This window comes from Harmonia axyridis, chromosome 4 (assembly GCF_914767665.1).
Source record: "Harmonia axyridis chromosome 4, icHarAxyr1.1, whole genome shotgun sequence".
NCBI lineage: Eukaryota > Metazoa > Arthropoda > Insecta > Coleoptera > Coccinellidae > Harmonia > Harmonia axyridis.
This window is the reverse complement of record NC_059504.1, coordinates 23,141,790-23,167,800: the sequence shown is the minus strand read 5'-3', so window position 1 is coordinate 23,167,800 and position 26,011 is coordinate 23,141,790. Positions and strand designations below refer to the sequence as shown.

The 26,011-nt window shown below is 33.4% G+C and overlaps 1 protein-coding gene across 2 annotated transcripts in view; it reads left to right on the top strand.

Annotated features, from left to right (window-relative positions):
* LOC123677992 (homeobox protein aristaless-like) overlaps window positions 1-26,011 on the top strand; it is a 182,007-nt gene that overhangs the window by 141,924 nt on the left and 14,072 nt on the right. For both annotated transcript variants that reach the window (XM_045614750.1, XM_045614751.1), the window contains one exon: window positions 220-265. In XM_045614750.1, the coding sequence (XP_045470706.1) occupies window positions 220-265 (46 nt within the window). The remainder of the gene's footprint in view (window positions 1-219; window positions 266-26,011) is intronic.

The following is a 26,011-nucleotide window of genomic DNA, read 5'->3' as shown; positions in this document are numbered from 1 at the left end:
GCATCATTCTACAGTTATTATATTCAACTATTGGGATTTCATCTGTGTTCTTCTCATGGCTATTCACCATATCAAGATCAAGTATTGCCAATACTGTAAAGTTAGTTGCTTATCAGATCCTCATAATATCTAAGAAGTACCTATTTCAATTATATTTCATTGTTGGTTGAAGGCATCTGTTCACATTTATTTTACATTCTAATACAGTTCTCTTTATAGGGAGGAACTTGCAATGAAGATTGGACTCACAGAGGCTAGAATACAAGTAAGTTTCTTACATAGAACCAAAATTCAACTGTAATATAAGTATTTGTCCGTTTGTGCATGTCGATTTGTTCAAAGTTATAGCGCAAAACATAAGTATTAGTCCAGATCTCTTCTACTACTACACGATAAATAACAGAAAAGAATTCGTTAGTTTCATTTGTTGCCGATTTGCAATATGCAAATTATCTTGTGTTAATTTTTCTGGTTATTGTGTTCAGTATTTTTGATTAATCAATCAACATTGACTTGGCATGGATTCATATTAATTGATGAATATTTAATTACGGTTTACATTAAGTTTTATAAAGGTACATATGAAATGATATTTGAATACTTGAAATAAAATCACACAAATCCCAAAAAAACCTTATTATACCTTCATGTTGTACTTATCTGTATCAGGAGAAATCTCATTACACATTACGTATTTATATAAATGCTTGTGTGTTCTAGTTCACTTAATCTTAATGATATTCGTTAATAATTAGCTGATAACATAATCACAACATTTTTGTTGTTATGAGATACGGTCAGACACCTGACAGAAAAGTGAATTTCAATACATAAATGGATACATAAATGCATAATTATACGCAATGGAACGCGATACTGTAGAGAGATAGGAATTTTAAGTCAAGAACCTCAAATATTGAATTGACTTTTCATTCAACGTTTGGTTTTCCATTTCAAAATATGTAAAACAATCCTTCGGGCCCGTTCTGGAAAAAAAATAATTGATTATATATGAACTCTGGAGTTCTGCACATTTAATTTATTTTATATTTTACTACACTCAATTTGTTCGTTTTTATACCAATCTTAATGAAATCGCAGCTATGTATTGTGATTTGGAAGTTATGGGACACAAAACTTTTGATTATTTATGTTATGTCACTTTATCTACATAAAAAGCTGGAGTCAGTATCGTTGTTATTTCTTATTCTTCATTTAATCTCTTCAAAAATGAATTTAATCATAAAAGTACTGAATATAATTGAAAGACCACAAGAACATTTTATAATAGGTGAGTCAGTAAGTTTTGCGGTTCTATAAGAAGACACAATTTTATGGTTTGAAATACACTCTATTATTCAGTATAGTCTCCCTGAACATTGATGCACTTGTTTCAACGAGATTCTCATTTATGAATTTCATCCCTGAAGTGAGAATCTGGAGAATCTGTTACGACCTCATCATTTGATGAAAAATGCTTTCCACGAATGTTTTTAGGTTTGGATGGATGTCATTAGAGGCCAAATCTGGTGAATACGGTAGATGTTCTTACAATTCGAACTTAAATTAATGGATTTCTGCCATTCTCATATTACTCTTGTGCATTGTCCTGAATCCTGATGAAAAAGAATATTTTTTCTTTTGCAAACCGGGTGTGTTTTCACGAATTTTTTCCTTCAGTTAGTCTAAAAGATTACAATTATAGTGAGAATTTATTGTTTTACCAGTTTTCAAGTAATCCACAAATGAAAATCTTTTCACATACCAAAAAACTGATGCTAACACCTTCTTGGTCGATTTCTGGATATGAACTTGTTTCGGAGTCGAAGAACCAGGCTCACGCCATTCTTGAGCCTCTGGTTTTGATACAGAATCATGCTGATAAACCTAATACTCATCCTCAGTGTTAAATCGATTCTCGAAATCCACTTTACCTCTTTGAAAACGCTCTAAATATACACTTTCGACATTCGTTTATAAATTTCCTTTTCTTTTGAACACTCCAATAATAAAAATTCATTCACTGCACAATGAGTTCATTACAGTATTGAAAAAAGGCTGTATTGAACTCTTTACAGCATTGTTTTCAATTATATTTTTCGTTTTGAGGTTGTCTACACTGACTTCCGATCCTATTATATTTCAAAACAGGTCAATTGTCAATATAATATAATTTGGTTATAGTAAAATGATTTGCAACATTATTCGTAATTTCTCAATTCTGGTTGTGTTATATCGATTTTGTCGGACATAATTCACAAATTGAATGCGTAATTATAGATTATTTCTAAATTCGAAACCTACGATTCAAATTCCGTATTCTGTCAATTGTCGTAACAGTCACACAAACGGCTAAAGTACAATACAAAAGTCACTTGGATGTATAATCTGAATATTTCATTGAATTTCGACAATATTTCACAAAACTTGACTGAAATAGAGAAAATATCGTCTAATATTCGTTGTAGAAGGCAACAGAGCCCATTCTGCAACTTGTTCAAAAATACACTATTAAACAAAGAATGAATTGGCATATTGAAATGAAACTTAACACACGTTCATATAAAGAGTGTACCAACAAATCAAAACAAAATAGGGTACTAGCAACTTCTTATCAAACCGCAATTATTGATCATCTCATTATAGTGTGTTCTGTGTTGTTTCCTATGATTATTTTTTGAACATACATATTCATAAAAAGATTTTTGTGGACCTTGATTACTTCAGGAACTGATAAGTGAGGTGAAGTACGTTAGATTTAATTCTTTCCATCGATATGGATAAAGTTGCGTACCCCAATAAATTAATACCTAATTATAAAATTTCAATGCCCCTTATACATTTTCGATATTACGAAAGCAACATATCATTAGAAAACCAGAGCGTACTCTCCCATATAAGCTATATTAAATTAATTGTGAACGTTTAAGACAAGAGCCGATAATTAACTCTAGAATCAGATTAACTCAAAGACGCAATATCATATTCATCTGGCCGGACTACCGGTCCCATTAAGGTATGACAGCCAATCAAAATTACCGAGATTGTTGGCCTGTATAATTACCCCGGATTACGGTCCATTACGGCCAGAAACAAGGCGAAAAAAGGCCCGAAATTTTCGAATCATGCTCGAAATAAGAATGTGATAAAAGCAATACTTTCAATAGATCAATCACAATGGATCTGCGTACTCCGCGGCCAATTATAGCGTATCGATCTTATCTCCAGGCCTCGATTCGATTAAGATGAGTTATGAGCCGGAAAAATGTGCAGAATCATGTTAACCGTGTTAAGCAGCAGTACATGATACCACTTTTAATGGGCCGACCCTGGTCCGGCGTTGTTCTTTCGTCTCTTCGTTATGGCCTTTGTATCGCTTTATTAGATTTATGGTGGCAAAAAATAGCGGTATCAGGACGTTTTTGTTCGTTTTCAGTCTTAGTTTAATCATGGTCTCGCTCTTAGGAAGTGTGGAGAATCGATTTGAGGCGCCAAATGATGTTGTTTTTGTGCGTGTTTGAATCTTCGTTTTTTGATATTTGACAAATTTCGCATTTGTTATAATGTCGCCCAAATAGTCGGGAGGAGAAGAAAAGTAGGACAGCAAATTAAATTGTTTCGTTGGATACTGAAAATACTGTAAATTATTAACTGCGATCCAATTCTAGAGTGAATTTCTGAAAAATAATATTGGTTTCAATATGAAACAATTGTAAATACTCGATGTTGTAAACCCCACGAGTTGATAATAATTTTTTTTTTTGGTCGACTATTATTTATGCGATTTTATTGAATTCTGATGTTGATTCTTTCAGATAACTTGCGACGAAAATTTTTTGTCACATCATCAATGCTACTATGCTATTCTACTGTATTAAAATTTGATTACTCTATATTTTCGACCTAGCAAGGAACATTATCAACTATGATGACATGATAGTTTTATAGAGTTATAAGCGCACAAAAGTGTTTTAGATAAATGGAATTGAAATGTTCTGTCTGAAATTAAGGGATACAAGTAAACATTGATCAAATTTATTAGCAACTTTCATTGGTTAATCTCACCTACTTTTCATATTCCACCAAAAATCTTATGTGGTATGAAGGTCCTTAGAATGCGAAATAATTTTCTTCAAAACTCGATGATCTGGAGATTGGGATGGGTAGTCAAGCAGTTGGAAGCTTTTGATGAAAAAAAGTTCGAATAAACATATATCCTAACCAGCTTTGTTTTAGAGATACAGGCTATTCAAGCATGAAAAAAAAATATTTTTTCACTCTTTACTCTAGTATTATCATATTCATTGTTGATTAAGATGAGTTATGAGCCGGAAAAATGTGCAGAATCATGTTAACCGTGTTGAGCAGTACATGATACCACTTTTAATGGGCGGCCCTGGTATCGCGTTGTTCTTTCGTTTCTTCGTTATGGCCTTTGTATCGCTTTATTAGATTTATGGTGGCAAAAAATAGCGGTATCAGGACGTTTTTGTTCGTTTTCAGTCTTAGTTTAATCATGGTCTCGCTCTTAGGAAGTGTGGAGAATCGATTTGAAGCGCCAAATGATGTTGTTTTTATGCGTGTTTGGATCTTTGGTTTTTGATATTAGAGAAATTTCGCATTTGTTTTAATGTCGCCCAAATGATCATTTTCAAATTGGAAATTGAAGGAGAAGAAAAGCAGGAAAAAAAATTTAATTGTTTCGTTGTACCCTGGAAAGGGTGTAAATTATTAACTGCGATTGACTTCAAAAAGTGTTTTTCGAATATTAATGTTGATTTGCAATATGAAAAAACTGTAATAACTCGATGTTGTAAACCCAAGAGTTGATATAATTTTTTTTTGGTTGACTGTATTATTTATGCGATTTTATTGAATTCTGATGTCGTTTCTTCCAGATAATTTGCGACTAAAGCTTTTTTTTTGTTACATCATCAATGCTACAATGCTATTCTACTGTGTTAATATTTGATTATTCTATATTTTCGACCTAGCAATGAATATTATCAACTATGATGACATGATAGTTTCATAAAGTTATAAGCGCACAAATGTGTTTTAGATAAATGGAATTGGAATGTTCGGTCTGAAATTAAGGCATACAAGTAAACATTGATCAAATTATTAGCAACTTTTATTGGTAAATCTCACCTACTTTTCATATTCCACAAAAAATCTTATGAGGTATGAAGGTCCTTAGAATGCAAAATGATTTTCTTTAAAACACGATAATCTGGAGATTGGGATGGGTAGTCAAGCAGTTGGAAAGCTTTTGATGAAAAAAGTTCGTAAGAACATATATCCTAACGAGCTTTGTTTTAGAGATACAGGCTATTCATGCTTGACAAAAAAAAACATTTTTTCACTCCCAACTATAGTATTATTATATTCATTGTTGATTAAGATGAGTTATGAGCTGGAAAAATGTGCAAAATCATGTTAATCGTGTTAAGCAGCAGTACATGATACCACTTTTAATGGGCCGACCCTGGTCCGGCGTTGTTCTTTCGTCTCTTCGTTATGGCCTTTGTATCGCTTTATTAGATTTATGGTGGCAAAAAATAGCGGTATCAGGACGTTTTTGTTCGTTTTCAGTCTTAGTTTAATCATGGTCTCGCTCTTAGGAAGTGTGGAGAATCGATTTGAGGCGCCAAATGATGTTGTTTTTGTGCTTGTTTGAATCTTTGTTTTTTGATGTTATAGGAATTTTGCATTTGTTATAATGTCGCCCAAATAGTCATTTTCATCAAATTTAATTGTTTCGATGGATACTGAAAAAGGTGTTACTTATTAACTGCGATCGAATTCAAAAGGAGATTTTCGAAAAATAATATGGGTTTTCAATATGAAAAAATTGTAAGTGCTCGAAGTTGTAAACCCCAGAGTTGATAATAATTTTTTTTTTTTGGTTGACTGTATTATTTATGCGATTTTATTAAATTCTGATGTTGATAAAGATGAGTTATGAGCCGGAAAATGTGCAGAATCATATTAACCGTGTTAAGCAGCAGTACATGATACCACTTTTAATGGGCCGACCCTGATCCGGCGTTGTTCTTTCGTCTCTTCGTTATGGCCTTTGTATCGCTTTATTAGATTTATGGTGGCAAAAATTAGCGGTATCTGGACGTTTTTGTTCGTTTTCAGTCTTAGTTTAATCATGGTCTCGCTCTTAGGAAGTGTGGAGAATCGATTTGATGCGCCAAATGGTGTTGTTTTTGTGCGTGTTTGAGTCTTTGTTTTTTGAAGTTATAGAAATTTCGCATTTGTTTTAATGTCGAAAAAATAGTCATTTTCAAATTGGAAATGGAAGGAGAAGGAAAGCAGGAAAACAAATTTAATTGTTTCGTTGGATACTGGAAAGGGTGTAAATTATTAACTGCGATTGACTTCAGAAGGAGTTTTTTGAAAAATAATGTTGGTTTTCAATATGACAAATTGTAATAACTCGATGTTGTAAACCCAAGAGTCGAAAATAATTTGTTTTTGGTTGGCTGTATCATTTATGCGATTTTATTAAATTCTGATGTCGTTTCTTCCAGATAATTCGCGACGAAAGCTTTTTTTTTGTCACATCATCAATGCTACTATGCTATTCTACTGTGTTAAAATTTGATTATTCTTTATTTTGAACCTGTAAAATACTGGCATGGAATAATATCAACTATGATGACATGATAAATGTATAAAATTATAAGCGCACAAAAGTGTTTTAGATGAATTTGGAAATGTTCTGTCTGATGTTAAGGCAAACTAGTTATAACATTGATCAAATTGAGTAGCAAATCTAGTGGTTAATCTCATCTTGTGCTTTTCATATTCCATCAAAAATCTTCTCTTCTGTGGTATGAAGGCCGTTAGAATGCAAAATGATTTTTTCAGAACTCGATGTATCATTACCGACTTTGCTAGATCTGAAGATTGGGCTGGGTAGTCCCAGTAGTTTTCGAGAAAATTATTTCATTTCTGAAATCAACAGAGCCTCCCTAAAAAAATATCTCGTGAAGTTTTTTCATAGAATGTACTATTTCTGAAATGATCGAGTACAAAGCAAACACTATCCACGAAAATCTACAAAAATTAATTTCTCAAATTTTACCATTAGTTATAAACGACAAAAATTGACGTTGTGTATTATAACGATTTCAGATGGCATTCAATTGAACATTTCAGAGAGAACATTTATCTGATGAAAAATATCCAAAAAATTTTTTTATGGTTTGAGTGTCAGACAAATGTTCTTTTGAAATGTTCAATTGGATGCCATCTGAAAGCGGTATAATACACTACGTCAATTTTTGTACTTTCATTTATCATTTATGGTAAAATTTGAGAAATTAATTTTTATAGATTTTTGTGGATAGTGTTTGCTTTGTACTCGATTATTTCAGAAATAGTACTTTCTATGAAAAAAATTCAGTAGTTGTTTTTTAGGGAGGCTCTGTTGATTTCAGAAATGAAATAATTTTATCGAAAAAAAGTGGTGTAGATTTTCAATTGGAAAAGGATCATCGCACCCTTATACCTACGCCACTGGATGATTTTGGCAGGAGACAGTTACCTTATTCGAAACATTATATTATCTAGACTTAAATACCCAAAAATGAAATCAATGAATGTAATAATACTAGTTTTGTTATAAGGAAAAACTGTTTTTTTTTCAAACTTCATCACCCTGTATCTCGAAAACGATGCTTGTTAGGATATATGTTTATATGAACTTTTTTGCATGAAAAGAATTCTTCCAGCCGACGATAAAGTTATTGAACTGAAATCTGAACCACCTGTATTAAAAATCCTGCAAAGTTGGACGAAATATGCACAACACACATTCAACTAGAAATGTAATTGCAAAACACTTATGAATTGAACAAAATCCTTTAGAGCGGTTTGTATTTAAAAAAAAATAGAACCTTATCAATCATTTATTAACGACCTTGTCAGAAATTCCAGTTTGAAATATTTCTCAACATAAATGAAAACCGTGGCAAAATGTCATAATTAAGTATAATAACTTAGAGTGAATAATTGATAAATTAAATTCAGTTTCATTCTTTTTCCTATAGTCTTATTAATTCGTTCGGGTTTTTCCAAGTCTTGGACATTTATAGGACAATTAGGTAATCACGATTGGCAACGAAGAATTTTCCGACTAGGTAATTTACATAAATACTGGCTTTACTCTTCAACAATGTCGGAAATAGTCGATGGAAAATTAAATCTAGTTACATAAATGCTCTCAATCTGAAATCGAACGGTTCGTGTCAAGAAAGTTTTTGATTTATTAATCGCATCAGATTGATCTGTTACAACAATTTCCGTCCTAAAGAAAATAGACGGCAGCTTTGCTTCAGTGATGACTAGGAATTATCTGAATAAGTCATTTAAATTATAAATATATACTCGTGTAATGGAAAGATGAGTCATCTAGGAATCCAATTAATCAATTATGGTTAGAAAAATTCCCTGCTTGTTACTAGCAATTTGAGTAATATAATAAAAATAACATAATGATGAGAAGCTCCTATGTTTGCATTACTCACTTCGAATTGAAATTGGGAATCACTTGTGTAATAGAGTTGACTCACTTCGAACACCTCTTCTAATGATGTTAATATTTATTTCTCAATTTAAATTAGCGAATCCATTACTTAATTAACATAAAAAAAATTATTAATTCGGAATTGAAGAGTTGTTGAAACGAATTAGATACTTGACTTGCGTATTTGTTATATTATATTATATTTTATATATAATTATAGAGTTGTTGTAGATTTGAGATTTGCCATTCAAGGATCAAACAAAAGGATACATCTTACAATTTTTTATTTTATTCTACGCAATTTGATTGTTCTCATCTTATACTGGGTGTTCCTGAATTGGAGTTACTAAGGAAAATGAGATTCTTCCTTAGATCATTTCCAAAATAAAATGGCCCATTAACAGCAGCCCGCAAACGCTTTGTTTTCGAGATACAGGGTGTTTCTTGTAGTCTCACTTTTTTGTGATGCTTAACCAGTTTATTGAATCTTCATTAATCTTCGCTACAGAGTTGGTAAATAAGAACCAAAACTTATAATTAATTTATTTATCACAGCTTCCTAACTGGATCTTTATAATAATTCGGATTTTCCTGAGAATTACTATAGAGAGCTGTTGTAATTTTTTCTCTAAATCGATTGCAGATACGACAAAGCTACAACAAACCAAAAAGTGTAGTACTGAACCAGAATTCCTTTTTAAATTTTTCTAAACTACCAGTAGTTCACAAAAAAAAATAATTCTGGAAGAAACAAGCAGGCACCCTTCCAGAAAAAATTCCCCCTGTAATTTGCATTCAAAATTAGGATATCACATGATGAGAACTTAATGCCATTTCAAGTTAAATATCTGAAGGAAGGTGCTTTGAATGAAAAACTTTAACACCTGTATCTCAAAAACAAAGCGTTTGCGGCCTCATGTTATAGGACTTTTTTTCTTGAAATGATCCGAGAAATCTATCATTTTCATTTGTACCTCCAATTTAGGAACACCCTGTAGATATGGTCAATTCGAAACTGATGTCTCCAGTAATAAATTGCAATTTGAATGAAACACAATAAATTGTACAACACAATCCAGACAATTTTTCGATGCAAATTGCTCAATTCAGTTCTTTGATAACTTCTTATTGAAATTTTGTGACGAGATACAGTAAGTGTATACCGATGACGAATGCAAAATAACAGATGGCAAATAAGGGGCGGTGTCGAGAAAGCGGATAGATGAAGGAAAATAATAAACCTTGGACAAAGACGAGCTCGTAGTGCAATAAAAGTACTCATCTTGAAAATGATAATAAACTCATAAACCGTAGAGGGGTCCGATTTTTTACTGACGTGTGGATTTCAAAGGAAAGTAAAATTATTGTTGGTTCATTTTATGGAGAAATTTTCATTCTTGTCTTTGCGAGATTTCTAAAATTTTATATTTTGAAAATTTTGGGGGGGGGTTTAATTACCCCTAGTACCCCCCCACTTCTACGCCCTTGATTCTACTCATTTCAAGAGGAATTGAATTGTAAGAATTTCTGAAGAGTGTTTTAGAAATGATCCTTTCGAACGATACCATTTGTTTAGGCATCAGTGAAAATAATAATTCAAAATCAAGATTGCTATTTCCCTGTAACAGATGGGTAAATAACTTTAATGGAATTCAGAGACTGAAAATTCAGTATCGTTAGTTTAGTTATAGTTTAACCTATTCGTTTGATACTGGATCAAGCACAAAATTTGGAAATTACAGATTCTCTTATTTGAACAAAGTAATAGAGTCATGTCTTCGAAAACAGGCGTGCAATTAAAGTTTTCTATATTTTCATGTTGATTTAAGTTCTTATAATTTCATTATTGAACCTCGACTAACTGTTTTGAGGCATATTCGCCACTCTCTCTCTCCATTACCTTTTACTGAAACAGCTTCAATTTTTTTTTAGTATATCTGCATCATTCGCATACCAATAAAACTCTGTATTCGATTAGTTTTACGACACAACCCGTTCAACGTGCATCTTTCACGTTTAAAAACTAATTACATGATACAAAATACTTGCTTCCATACATTGTTGTTTATGATTCTTCGTTCTTATTAGCGTAATAGCCATCGACATTTAATATTTCGCTTTAATGCTGAAAATTATACCTACTTTGAATTGATTGAAACGTCAGTTTGGACTCGTGATCTTTACAGAACCCATTTTGTTACACTGGAAAATTTTTTTAACATTTAACAGGATAATTATCAACTCGTAAAATTCTAAACTAATAAAAATAATTTGGTTCTTAAATGTCTAGATTTCCAAAGTTTTAATTTGATATAAAATGCAGATGAAAGTTCACTTGTTATCCTTCAATGATCCGTCCAGTATATGAAACTCAAAATATGGATTAAACGTGATATGCAACGGCGCAAGTAATTTTTTTTTTCGTTAACAAAGCTTCGTTGATTACGTTTTGTTTTCCTGGAATCTTGACATCACTTGAAGGCCATATTTCTGTTGATCCATTGTATTTTTAGCCCCGCTGTACCAAAGCCATACAAAACAAGATATTTTTAATATCCAGTCTGCTGTCCAAGGAGGAATGAACCCTTTTAAAATCAATACAAATTGCTGATTGATCAGTGGCGACGCTAGAGGGGGGGCAGGGGGGCCCGGTTCCTCACTTAAAATTTGCTGGCCCTCCCAAAATTTGACATATTAAGGCTAAAATATTGGCAGAACTGAAATTTCGCTTTACTTTGGCCCCCTCAAAAAATTCTGGCCCCCTCTTGGCCACCCCTGTTTTTGAAAGCTGGCGTCGCCACTGTGATTGATCTTCATCATATCTGATATTTTAAAACTATTGTTTCATATTCCTCCTTCATGATAGTACGGTAACCAAAAGGAATTGAACCATTTTTTCCGTTATATACAAGAACACATTTTAAACTGCGTTTTAAACTGTCAATTGATATCTGGAGGATGTTCTGTCAAATCCCGAGATTCCAGATTATATGATATGATATATGATGATTTATAGAATATCGGTTTTTTCCTTGATTGAAGTATAATTCCAGGTTTATAATTGGTTAATAAGGCTACAATTTTGAGTTGGAAATTTCTATTTTGTCTATAAATATATATATATATATATATATATATTTCTTCATTTTTGGCTATTTTTAGAAATAACGTCAGTTAACTAATATCTATTTTAAAACCTAGAGGTATAAAAAATCTGGTAGCGGTTATGAAAATGGCACATTAAAAATATTCAAAATCAGTTGTTGGATTTCCGCCATCAATTTTATTTTTCATTTTGTTGGCCTGTGTATTGATTGAATATTCTATTTCAAAATTGGAAAAATTTGTAACGTTTTTCGGTATAAACAACCGATTACATGGGTCTACTAAACTGATACAAATTGGTTTATAAATTAAGTTCAGTAGCATGTGCTGACATCTCGTTAAAATGAACAAAAATCTGAAAAATGCTAATCTTCAGTTAACTCAGGTCTACCACAGCGAATTGAGCAGATATTCAATTTAATGTCTATTTAATGAACTGAAACTGCATGGAATGGCTCTCATGTGGAACAGAATCCGCAAAAAAATCAGCAGATATTCGATATTCACTTAATTTTATCGCCCCGTAAAACCCTGTTGATGAGACGATGACCGTAAGGTTGAACGGGTGTTTGAAAGATTATAAAATCTTTGAATGCTCTGATCAACAGATAACGATTGTCCATCTTTATCCACCGAATGAAAATCGCCGAAAACTCCAATAAAATTTCATCACGTATGATAATTCAGATATAATCTCTCTATTTATAATTGTTGTATTGACTAGTAGGTACTAGGACGAATTTAGGAGTATTTGTTGTTTTTTATTTTTGTCCACCTGCTGTTTCGCCGAATATTTAGGTTTCTTCAAAGCTTTACTATCTCAAAAAACACAATTCATTGATCAAAATGATCATATCTATTTGTTTGCTATTAGTAAAAGAACAATATCATAACCAGAAGTCATCTATATTATGTTTGGTCTGTAGTGACTGTAGAAATGTGTTTTCTCTGGGCGCTTCTTGTATTTATAATATTCCTTATCAAAAATTATTGCGCCATAATTGCAGGGCTACTTTTGCACAACCATCAGAAACAGTAACGACTATGTTTTTTCTTCATGAGATATAACAAAATATGCATTGTTTCAAAATAAGGAGTTCACATTTCGTAATTATTTACCTATGTACATATATGATTCTCAAAAATTGCAACACTTTGAAACACCCGAGGAAACATATCTATATTTCATAATAATACTACTGTTAGAAAATCACGAAACATTTATCACAAAAAAAAAACACAATGATGAGAAGTTCATCTTCCTTCATCATTTGGTATCCTTTATCAGCCCAAAGCATAACCATTACTTCATTCATTCAATAAAGGAAACAATGTCAAGATAAGGTTACCACGAAGCCCTTCACGTGGCTTTGGATTCATTGGGAACATTGCTACTTGTAAAAAAAAATCATTCTTTCTAACACAAAAACTTGTGTTGCACAATCTTTTCTTTCTTGTCTTCTTATTTTGGTCATCGGTGGTCTACTTGATATAGGGGGCGGCTGAAAATGTAAAAAGTGTTAATGGTTTCTGATACTGTAACAGCCAAGCACGCGCAATTTTGGTTTCTTCAATTCCGTTCCGGTAATTCAGTTGTCGAAAATACACCACGCACTGGAAGGTCAATTGTCGAAAATGTGGATAAAATCATGGACATTGCCGAGTCCTAATGTCATGTAAGCACTGTTCCAATTGCTTGAGAGCTAAATATTGCACAAAAAACCGTTTTGAACCATTTGCATAAGGCTGGTCTAAAGAAAAAGCTCGAGTTTTTGAAGCGGTTGGTGACTGGTGATGAAAAGTTAATCACTTACGACAACGTCAAGCGAAAACGGTCGAGGACGAAACGTAGTGAGGCGACAGGAACGGTGGCCAAGCTTGGATTGACAGCCAGGAAGGTTTTGCTGTGCGTTTGGTGGGATTGACAGAGATTTAATCTACTATGAGCTGCTCTCCTACGGCACAACTGTTAACTCGGAATTGTATTGTCAACAATTGCACCGTCTGAAGGAAGTAATCGCCCAGAAGCGGCCAGCTTTGGCCAATAAAAGAGGACTTATGTTTCATCAGGACAATGCCAAGCTCCGGGAGCTTGGTTGGGAAGATCTTATAGTCCGGACCTGGCACTAAGTGATTACCACCTGTTCCTGTCCATCATAACGAACAATTTAGCTGGTGAAAAATTGCTTCAAAAGAGGCTCGTGAAAATAGACTGTCTCAATTTTTTGCCAATAGGGACGAAGGCTTCTATTGGAGAGGCATAATAATTAGGGAATCATCAAGCTAAGTAGCTTGACATTTCAATCAACCACTTGGCTTGAAAATCAAGCTCGTGAAAAATTACATACTTAACTCGACTTGACTTAATTTTAGATATTTACTGCTTGACTTGATATCAAGCAACTTGATATTACTTGACCTTGATATACACGTGTCGCACGGCATATATTTCTGTAATCTCGTGCGCGCTTGGACTAAATAAGGGGATTCCTTGAGCGCCGAGAGACTGAAGAATTCGCCAGTGTGACTTAATCAGTAGTTTTCTCACATTTCTATGAAATCTATTGGTGGATTTTGATAGTTTCAGAAATACCTTTCCAAACTTGGCCAAGGATTTTTTTATGAACGCCAGCATCTTCAGCTCCTGTTGAAAGGCAATTTTCCAGAGCTGCTCTTACAATTACAAAAACCCACAATAGGTTAGGAGACAAATCAAGATGCCTCGAATACATCCTCGAATTTCAGAAAAAAAACGGAAGTAAAGTTGTACGCCTATGTACTATTGAAATAAATGAGTTACCACAAATTGCCCCTAGTTTCATAATGTTGTCCATAACTCCTCAAATGTGCAACTTCAATACAAACACAATCTTCTATGACCACACCAACAAGCACTATCTTCGTCCATCTGATTATGTAGTGTAAATAAGATGAATACCGTACAGATCACGATACAGAGCATCATCCCCAGCCATGGACCGGTTGTACCATTGCAACCCGCTGCGTCCGAAATTGGTTCAAAGCTATCCCACTGGGCGAAACCACAGAATCTACATTATAACAAACTAGCATATTGTTTCAAAACCAAGCGGCGTCTTTTTAGTCCCGCTAACGAAACGTCTGTTGTGATGCCGTTAATTTAATTATGTTTCAGCTTTTTATAATCTTGATATTATGTAGAAACACGCACTAGACGGAGAAAAATGTTTGAGATGATAAATAGATGTATCTGTTCGGGCTTCTATTTTAGATTGTTTTTAAGGTTGTGATTGAAGGTTTGGGGAGATTCTTTCAGTTACGACGAATTTTTAACAAGAAGCTCCACGAGGACGAGTCGAATCGAATAATGGACCATTTGTTCAATTTTGCATCGAAAGGTTTTGGATATTCTTTTACATCTCTAATCTGGAACTGACCGTCACAAGTGGAACAGATTTATATTTCTTTTCAGAATCTTCTTTCATTCTTCAGAAGTTTGGGCTTGGAGAATTTATATTAGTAAATATAAACTCTACTTTCAACATCTCAAGAAGAAAAGGTTCGTTTGAGATAAATTCGATCTGTGAGATAGCAAAATTCTCCAAATATAAAATTTGTATTGCTCTGCTGTTGTAGCCTCACTGAGCTTTAACTTTAGCCATTTCCTTCTGAAGTTTTGGAGTTGTTTATAACACGTGATAGCGAAAAAAATCTGTAGCAGGACAACTTAGGATAACAAGTCGCGGTTTCTTTGATCTTCATGAAATTGTGAAATAAGGATTCCTTCAATTGATAGTGCTGTACATGAGTGTGATTAGTTTCAGTTGGATATCTGCTATTTAGATCCTCATATTTGGTAAATCGAAATCTCTTCCTTTCGTTACTTTTATCACTTTTTTTTTATTGATTTCGGGATAAGCTTAACTTCTCTCGTATGTATTTTCTGTCGGTCTCTGCAGTTATTTTGTTCTACAGAGAGGTGCCTTTTGAGGTGAATTTATTATGTCTTCTTGAAGTATTTCACATGGTGTCATGTGCTTCCTGCATATGTGATGCTCGGAATTACCACAATTTTCATTATTTATTTCTAAAAGATCATTTGTTCGTAATTTTTGTCGTATTTTCCTCCAATAGCCAAGTGAAGGTCAAGTTTTAGAAGAGAATCACGATATTGTTTTTCTGATAAACTGTTTTAGTCTTTTTTTAATGCGTCTTCTTTCTTTATCGTTTGAAATAAATCACCAATTTATTCCAGTATTTTGAAGTTAGAGTGGGTTATTTTGAGAGTCGTCTCTGGAATGAATATCTGCAATTTTCTCTGGTCCTTCATATTTAATTCTCTTCATAACCAAAATTTCATGATGGTCAGGAAAAAAAGAATGATTTGTTCTTGAGGATTTTGCGATAAAAAAGGAATTTCACTTCTGATAAATTCATGAATATCCGTCGAATACAGAGAATCAAAAAATGGAAATATTTTTTCTGTGATTGGAAAAACGATCGACATTTTATCTCTTTCGACAGCAAAAAAAAATGTCACTTTTTTTGGAATAATTTTTTCCCCTCTCTATTAAGGTTTATTTTATACCTATATATTCAAGAAAATAGTACTCACTTTTGAATGAAGGTAGACAATACCATCTTATGTAACCTGGCTGATTCAATAAATTCGGCATGATCCTGCAATTCCATCAAATATAACAACAATGACCATCGAATAAATTTCATCGATCTCATTATTTTAAAATCATAAAAAGTTTCTTTTTTGTTTCAGAAATTTTATTAATTTGAAATGTTTAAATTATTATTGGATTATAACCTACTTATAATTATCAAATAATTCGCCTACATTGTTGATTTATTGTTGGGTCAGTTCCGAAAAATAAGCCAATACCATTGTCTCCGAGAAAAAAAACTGCTTTGTTTTTCATCTTAGTTTCCATAAATCTTGAATACGTGATTTTCTTGAAGTTTCTTCAGTAACACACTTCTTTGGCCTCTATAATTACAACAACCTACCATTTGAAACTTCAAATTTAACATCGATGATTCATTCGATTTTCATGTATTGTAATAATATTTCAATATTAAATCTTCCTTTTTCTAGTCAAAGTAAAACTAGCGTATTATCCAAGTGGAAAATATTCGCTTTTAGCTCCGTTTCAAATTTAATATACTAGTATTATCTAATACTTTTTCCATTTTATGATGAATAAACATTTTTCTGAGAACCAAAATCTTTCAATCAAATCATTTCAATCCATTTTTTCGATTATTCACTATGGTCAGGTAGTTAACCGACAGTTGTCCACATTTCATAAACATAAAACCCATATACCTACCTATTATACCGGGGGTAAACGTAATTTTCACTTGTGGCTCGCACACTTAAAATGATATTAAGACCGTAGGCGAGAATCCTTCAACAGCTCCCGTTCACAAAGAACAACAAATATTGGGACGAAAAGGCACCTGTTGTGTGGAAATGACAGACTGTAAAAGGAAGCGGGTCATTTTGTGACTATTTTTTTTCGACACTGGACGTACAACAGTCACGGATCTGGACGATTACGTTAATTAGGTAAATTACATGTCTCCATTTCACGAGAATTGTGGTTTCTTGGTGTTCTTCATTGAGGTCACTGTTTTTGCTGTTGGAGATGCAATTTCGATTTGAGAAGAGACACATCGCTTTAAATTAAGGTTCGGGTTCTATTTATTTATATCTATATCCCAAGGAGTGATGCTCATATAATGATTATTATGTTTATATTAATTTCAAGAAACTAGTTTTTTTATTAATAACAGGATACATAGTCTTACTCATTGTATAAACACGAATCTGTGGAAATTCAATATAGTCTTTCAGTATCGTCTTTCAAAAAACTTCAATTTAACGTCTTCATAATGTGATATGCTAATTTTGAATGCAACTTTACAAGGTGACATTTTTTCTGGAAGAGTGTCTGCTTCTTTCCACCAGACCTTTTTTGGCGAACCACTGGTAGTTTAGAAAAATGTAAAAGCAAACTCTGGTTCAGTACTACACTTTATGGTTTCTTGTTGGTTCTTGTCAAACAATGTTTCAGTAATCCTCAGGAAAATTCAAATTATTAAAAGATTCAGTGAGCTGTGATGAATAAATAATTAATTATAAGTTTAGGTACTTATTTATCCAATATGTAGAGAAAATCAATAAGGAATCGATAAACTGTTATATGCATTACAAAAAAGTAGGACTACAAGAAACACCCTGTATCTCGAAAACATAAATTATTCAAGGAATTTTTCATTTTTCAACGTACCTCCAATTTAGAAACAATCGAATGGTATGAACATTCGAATTAAAAAAATTCTATTATTTTGAGTATTTTTGGTTAAAACTTCGTTATCAAACCTTGTTTGCTCATATTACAGATATGGGTAAACGTTGTCGTCAAAAAAAATATATATTTCTATAACGTCAATCGGTATCAAAAAGAAAACTTTCCGTGAAAGTGTTCATTTACGCTAGAGGGAAAAATATTGTTCCTAACTCATGTGGAAAGTGCCTTTTCCGCACTCGACAGCATGACTCTTGCGAAAAAGTATCACTTTCCACACTTGTTAGGAAATAGTATATTGTGCAACTAGTGGGGAAAGTCCAACTTTTCTCGCGAGTGTGGAAGTTAGTGGCACGAGCCTGAAAGGCGAGTGTCGCAAACACACGAGCGAGAAAAGGACTTTCTCCACATGTTGCACACTATACTTTTCCTACAACTGCACAAATTTCAATAATTCAAGTAATGGACTTGATTCAAATCAAAATGGCCTTCGTTGACAGTATGTGCTAATTTATTGCGTTTCCATAGAAACGACTCAAAAGCCCAATTTCATTGGTCTACCAAGGGAGGTGTGGGCAAAGTGCCGTGGGGAATAATATTTCTCTAATTCTGTGGTTATTCCGTTCATTCTTCCACATCTTGTAGAACAAAATCGTGCGAGAATATATCAGAAACGCACAGTTTTCATGGTTATATTTTATTATTCTATGTTGGCACTCCGAACTTTCCGCTACGGCTTTATCTGTCAATTCATCAAATTGCCTTAAAGAAATCAGTTCTGCCAACCAACATTTTTCAATGCAAAAATCACAAAATTATATTTATGGAAATATTTCATTAATTTCAATGAAAATGCAATGAATTAGAGAAAATAATGTATAATACTCGTACAGAAGGCTCATTCTACCACTCGTTCATTCCAAAACTCGCCACTTCGTGGCTCGTTTTTGAATTTTGAACTCGTGGAAGAATATCAATGCCTTCTGCACTTGTATTATAAATAACTATTCTCACAGTATGCGCAATACATAGTTTTGCAATTGAGTAAACTATGCAGAAAACGCTACTTTTCATAGCAGTTGTAGGAAAAAAACTATTTCAGCACTCAACTGCTTGACGGTCAACGGCAGTTTCTTGCGGGAAAGTACTACTTTCCGCACTTGTTAGTAAAATAAATGAGTCTATTACTCAAGAAACTGCATAAAATTATAAGTTCCAATTCCTTGATTGATATTTCAAGGAATCATGAAATTATATTTCGAAGGAAATTATGCACAAAGGAATTCCTTTTCCGAAGGTTTTGATTGAAAATAAAAAGTTGATGATCCACAATTTCTTCCTACGAAAAAAAAATTGTCAATTCATTCATTATTGCTGCATAAGAGAATATTGTGGGGCATTTATGCCTTTCTCAAATAGTACCTAGGAATTTTTAGAATGAGCTAAAAAAATCTGATCACCTCATAAAGACGTATCATCAAACTTTAGCCATGTCATAAAGCATAAATTAACAGCTCATAACTCCATAATTGATAGTTCCCAACGATGAAGTAATCATTGTTTTAGTACAACTAATAAAATTCGTGCCAGCCAATAACGGTGTTTGTCCACTAATTATCTATAATGAGTGTAATTAGTTCAAACATATTCCAGAGTAGCAGAGCAGCTGAACTCAATACTTCATTTGTTTTATCGGTAATATAATACTGTTCCAGAGAAAAACTGTATCCAACAATAATTTTGGTACGAAAAACTGGAAAAAGTTGGTAGTTTTGGTAATTTATTAGCAGGCCAATTGGTCTATCATAGTAAAACACATTTTTTGGCAAAATTCGATTTTATTATTCAACATAGTTGCCTTCGAGGGCTATACAGCGATTATAGCTTTCTTCCAACTTTTCGATACAATTTTTGTAGTACGATTTGTCTTTCGCTTCACAATGAGCCTCAGTTTCGGCGATTACTTCTTCATTGGCGCTAAATTTCTTTCCAGGGAGCATTCTTTTGAGGTCTGAGATCAGAAAAAAGTCGCTGGGGGCTAGCTCTGACGAATATGGAGGATGCAAAAGCAATTCGAAGCCCAATTCATGCAAAAATGCCATTGTTCTCATTGACTTGTGATACGGCGTATTTTCTTGATGAAACAGTACCTTCTTTTCTTCAAATGGGGCTGTTTTTTAACGATTTCATCTTTTAAACGATCCAATAACGCTATGTAATAATCGCTGTTGATGGTCTGGCTCTTTTGGAGATAATCAATGAATATTATACCTTGCGCATCTCAAAATACTGTTGGCATAACCCTGCCAGCTGACTATTGTGTTTTTCCTCGCTTTGGATTCGGTTCATCATGTGTAGTCCACTCGACTGACTGTCAATTGAACTCCGGAGTGAAATGATGGAGCCATGTTTCATCCATTGTCACATTTCGACGCAAAAAATCAGGTTTATTGCACTTGAACAGCTTTAAACACTCCTCAAAATCATTAACACGTTGTTGGTTTTGATCGATTGTGCTTTCTCATGTACAAATATTCGTGAATAATAAGATGTAGACGTTCAGATGATATCTTCACAATGTCTGCTATCTCGATCAACTTCACTTTACGGTCATTCAAAAATTATTTTGTGAACTTTTTTATTTTTTCGTCGGTGACAGCCTCTTTTGGGCGTCCACTGCGTTCGGTGCTCATTTCAACACGTTCAAACTTATCATAGCAATTAATGATGGTTGATTTTCCTGGTGCAGACCCCGGAAACTCTTCATCAAGCCAAAATTTTGCTTCAACTGTATTTTTTCCTCCAAAGAGCAATATTTAATTAGCACACGAAATTCCTTTTTTTTTTCAAATATGATAACAAAAGTAGCTACACTCACAACGCAATATATCACAAACTAATGGTCCGACTGTTGTCAAATTTTGTCACATATCAACTATAAGAGCGGTTCCTGTTATATTAATCGAATTTTCACTATGATGTCAGTTAATGTAGAATAAAAAAAAGACAACAAATAAAAAATAAATAAATCTGCTTATGCGAGGTTAAAAGATTTGAATTTTGGCGATGATATTGAAACATGCTCTACATCTTTACAACATCCATAATTTATTAGCGTTCACTTCTGCTGTCTCCTTATTACCCTCAGAATTGAATTCAATGGAACTGTCCAGTAAAGTAATGAATATATTTCTGTTAATGCGGGCGGAACCGACTCATTATTCCCTCATAAGTATTCAATTTTTTCTTTCAATTATTCAATTATTTTCCTAGTTATATCGAGAAAAAAATTAACTTGAGTTCTTGTGAAACCTATGCTGGAATTTAATTTACGATCCAGACATTTTCAAAGAACGCCGCATGAATATTCATCACATATTCGCATATAAATGAATATTCATTTCAGATAATTATTTCAATTCCAATTTCCTTGTCTTGAAGTGAATTATCTGTATCGTAAGATAGTGTTAAAAAACCTGGAACAAATGCATATGAACAGGCTTCAACGATTTCAGGACTATTTTTTCGATTTTGATATGCGACACAGTTGACAGCAATTTGTTATCGTACGTATGTCTGTTCGGTTTTGAACATGATAACTCGGTAAAGATAAGACTGAAAGTTTCGGAATTTTCATAGTATAGGTAATATGCATTACGTCTGAAAGTGCAGGCTAACAAAATTAGAATTGATTCATAATCTTCTTCTGCTCGGAAATTGTTCAAAATCCAATTATTATTATTAAATTGTTTTAATTTGACCTTAAAATTTCTTAAACGTTTTAGTCCAGATACTTTGATTCATGACTGAAATAAACTGCTTCACATGAGTTAGGGATATTGACTTAAATTGCGAAAAAATACAGTTTAAATGAGATTTTTGTGATGAAAATTCATATTAATATGATTTCAAGTTGCAGGAAATAAAATTAATTTTAGCCTGTAGGTCTGCAGCGTATACAGGGTGCTTAAGAAAAATCGAGTAAAATAATGAAATTTTATTCTCAGAGAATTCAAGCATTTCAAGACTATCAATAAAATGTATGGCCTCCACGGTCATCAATAACAGCTCGACATCTTCTTTGCATACTACACACGAGGTTGTTGAACATTTCTTGAATTTGGTTGCATAAACGGGGCAGAAGCTCTCTCAGATCATTTAAGGACTTTGGGGTAGGTTGATGATTATCTAATCTTCTTTGGAGCATAGCCCATGCATGTTCTATGCAATTCAAATCTGGTGAGTGCGGAGGTATTGGTAAAAATGGAATACCAAGCTCCTCGCGCGCATTCTCAACTATGGCTGCACGGTGCGGTCTAGCCTTATGGTTTGGAAATTGAAAAGTTTCACCAATAGCAGCGTGAAAATTTGGCACAACATTGTCAATGACATGCTCCCTATAGTGTAAGGCGGTCATATTCCCAGGACAAATGTGTAGATCTGTGAGCCCGTTGAAACATATCCCGGCCCATACCATAACACTACCCCCTCGGAATGGACAGACTTCTTGGACATAGCGACGATTACGGGGTATGCGTGGGATTGTCCATACCCTTATTCTTCGAGAATCTGAAAATTCTCCATATCTGATTCATCAGTGAAAAGGACACTACGCTAATGATCGTTCCAATTGCCCAATCCAGTCTCTGACGATTATGGTCACGTGTTAATGGAACTCCTGTTAATGGACGTCTAGAACCTAGATTCACCTCTCTCAAACGTCGTCTGATGGTTTCGATGGAAACTTGGACCCCATCTGCATTTTGAAGAGTATTCCGTAGCATTCTACACGTAGATGTAGGGTTTCTTCTCGCCGAAACGGTGATGAAACGATCCTGAGCAGGTGTTGTTTTTCGTCGCCCACCAAGCGGAGCGTTAAATACATTATTTTCCCCAACGTCCATGTTTTCTCTCTGAGGCTCATCTTTTCTAACCCACTAATGTGTTTTGCCCCATCTATCCCAGAGGCACCAGAAACACGGATATTTCGTGTTACCACTTTGCTGCCCAAGAAGAAAGTTTACCATTTCAAAGCCTACACAAATCATTGATGTTCTTGATACTTTATTTTCTGGAAGACCAAAGGTATGGTATATTCTTCTTTCAGTTTAATTGAGTGAGCTAGTGGTATTGAGCCATATTTATTCCCATCATGTAGAAGGACACATTTTAAACTTCACCTCGAACTGTCAATAAATAGGTGCCATTGGTGCCAATCATCTGGAATATATTCAGAAAGTTTCTTTCATAAGTCCCCTAATTTCGTTACAAATACAAGATGTCTTCTTGAGAAAAGAATGGTAGCAGATCTTTTTCTCTTGTACGATAAAAGGTAATTTTGGTTCCTTGTTCCAATAAATTGTCTGACAATAAAACCATTATACCTACATTAATGAATATATGTATAACAATTTTAGAACTCTCATAAATGAATATACTGAATGAAAACCACATTTGTAGATGAGTTGATGAATTTAAAAAAAGTAAAGCTGATGGAGAAAAACGGATTGCATGTACAGATTTAGCGTCTCAAATATAGTTAAAATCAGCTCTAAAATTTCAGGCACCAAAAACAAATTTTTTTTTTGGTGCCCTGTATTATCCAAGCGTTGATTTTTCGAATCCCCAGGAGTACCTGGATTGCCACAGGCACCTTATATTGAGAAATCATCTCCTATGTACTGATTGTACTCCATTAGAAAAACGTTACAACAATACAAAGAATATATGACAACTTCCCAATAAGAATATGGTATTATCAAATAATTAAACCAGATACAGTCCATTCAGGAATTATTGACATCCCGGGTGGCTATGGAAAATCGAAATTAAGTTGGTACTGGCTCATTCAGTAACATTTTGAATTGCAGATTTCGGGTTGGCATTGGAAATGTCATTGACAAGAGGTTAGATTTCAGTTTGTTTGTGTTATTGGTTTTGATCGAAGAAATTTTGAAACTTAAAAGTTGTATCAATTTCAAACACACATTGATTAGTTTATTTGAGTATTTCTCACAGTACTGTTTGAAAAAAGAAGAAGGCAAGTCATTACAACCTGGATTATTAGTGGAAGAAAACCTGTGCAATACGATTTCACCTTCAAAGAATCATTGAATGATTTGATTGTTACCAAAACCCGAGCCAAAAGCAACCAATATATCAGCCTGGATGAAATTTGACCAAAAAGCATCTGGATTTTAATCAATCAAAGACAACATTACATAAACGTAATTGGTTACAAGTTCAAAATAGTTAATAAAAGGAAAATTCTTATTGATAAACAGAAAAATATAATAAGTTGAGTACGATTTTATGGTGAATACAGAGAATATTTGCAACAAAATGTGAAATTCATTTATCTGGAGGAAACTTGGTTATTTGAAAATGCCAGCATTATTCAACAGTGGACTCTAGAAAGAAAACAAAATGTTTTTCAAGTATATTCAAGGGTAAAAGTAGAAGGAGCACTATTTTGAATGCTGGATATTTGGCTTTTTACCTGGATGTTTTGTTTTGACAGTGATGATCATGAGGATTATATAAATCTATGAAGAGAGAATTATTTTATGATTGGATTGCTAAACAAAGTCTTGGCATTGCATCTATAGTTTGTTTATATTCGATATTGAAATTAAGTATTGGTATATCTGTTTTTTGTTCTTCAATGAGTAATCCAAAAATCTAATAAATTCCAATTGCTTTATAGAATTTTTACTGACTATTTAATCGAAAAATATATTCAGAAGAGTAACTTCAAGAATTTCTTCATCTCTTACCTCTTGAAGATAATAATAGAATGCAATAAAATTTTAAAATTCACAAATTAAAAATAATTTCATGCAGAAATGCTTTTAGTGAGTGAGTTAAAGCTGTTATGGGCATTAATAGAAACTAGTATAAAGCATTTCAATAAAAAACAGAAAACTCGAGTACAAATAGTACCTATATTTTTCATACAAGTTTAATCCATCATTCATGTCATGAACAGTTTCAATAAATAGTGACTTATGAAAGTAATTTACTACACATCGGCTGATAAATTGGTTCCAATTTTGAAAGTTACAGTACAACTGTGATGTTAAAATTTTTCATATACTAAAAGGATTCTTTGAATTTTATTTCTGTCTTATTATGATATGGCTCTTCCATTCACTAAACTAGACTATTTAAATTTATCAACCAGTTTTTTCTGTTGTCTTCACCAGTTTAGACACCACAGTTAAAATGATCCATAAGAGTTATTTGATAAGAATTTTGCAAGCAGGTTTGTATCCAGTGTCCATCAGTAATGCAACAATTTTTGAAGAGCCTTTGGTGAAAAGGAATATGCATATTTTAATGATCTTCAATGGATCTTTCATGGGCGACTCTTAAATGAATAGATATCTCTTCATTGGATTTCCTTGAAATGAGATAGCATTTCACTATATTTTCACGTTATATAATCTGAATTTCAATTTATGAAATCATGACTGTATGCGTCCCTTCGTAATAATCGTAATTTCGAAAATTCAGGATCTTTCGGATACAAAAATGATGGAAATAATTTAAACTGGTTATTTCTATGATGAACCATAGCAATTTTTAGTGATATTTTTGTAACCAGAAATAAAGCCGCGACTAGACGTTCATGGCCTACTTCGATGTCAATAATTCCTGAATGGACTGTAGATGAAATGATGCAGTGGCTTCCTTTCGAAAACGGGAGCCAACCTCAATAAAATCAGAAGGGAATCAAATTGAAGTTAATAGCAGTTCGTGAGCGTTGATGGTTCTGCGCTTAGTCCCGAAACGTAACATTACGAAAAACACCATTTCTCGGCATAAGTTTCACGAGAGCAGGAAAACGGTAGGCTGAAAGAGAAATTACTACAAGAAATGATGAATGATGATATCCCGTTCGGAACGATGCATATGATTTCCTTCTAATCAACCCTCACGTGTTCACCTCAATTAAAAAAGGGAACCTACCTGCCAATCAATTTGAATTTTGTAATGAGAGAGAGAGAGGAAACAAACGGTGTTGAAGTTCCAGGTGGAACATAAAGTGTTATGCGGGCTA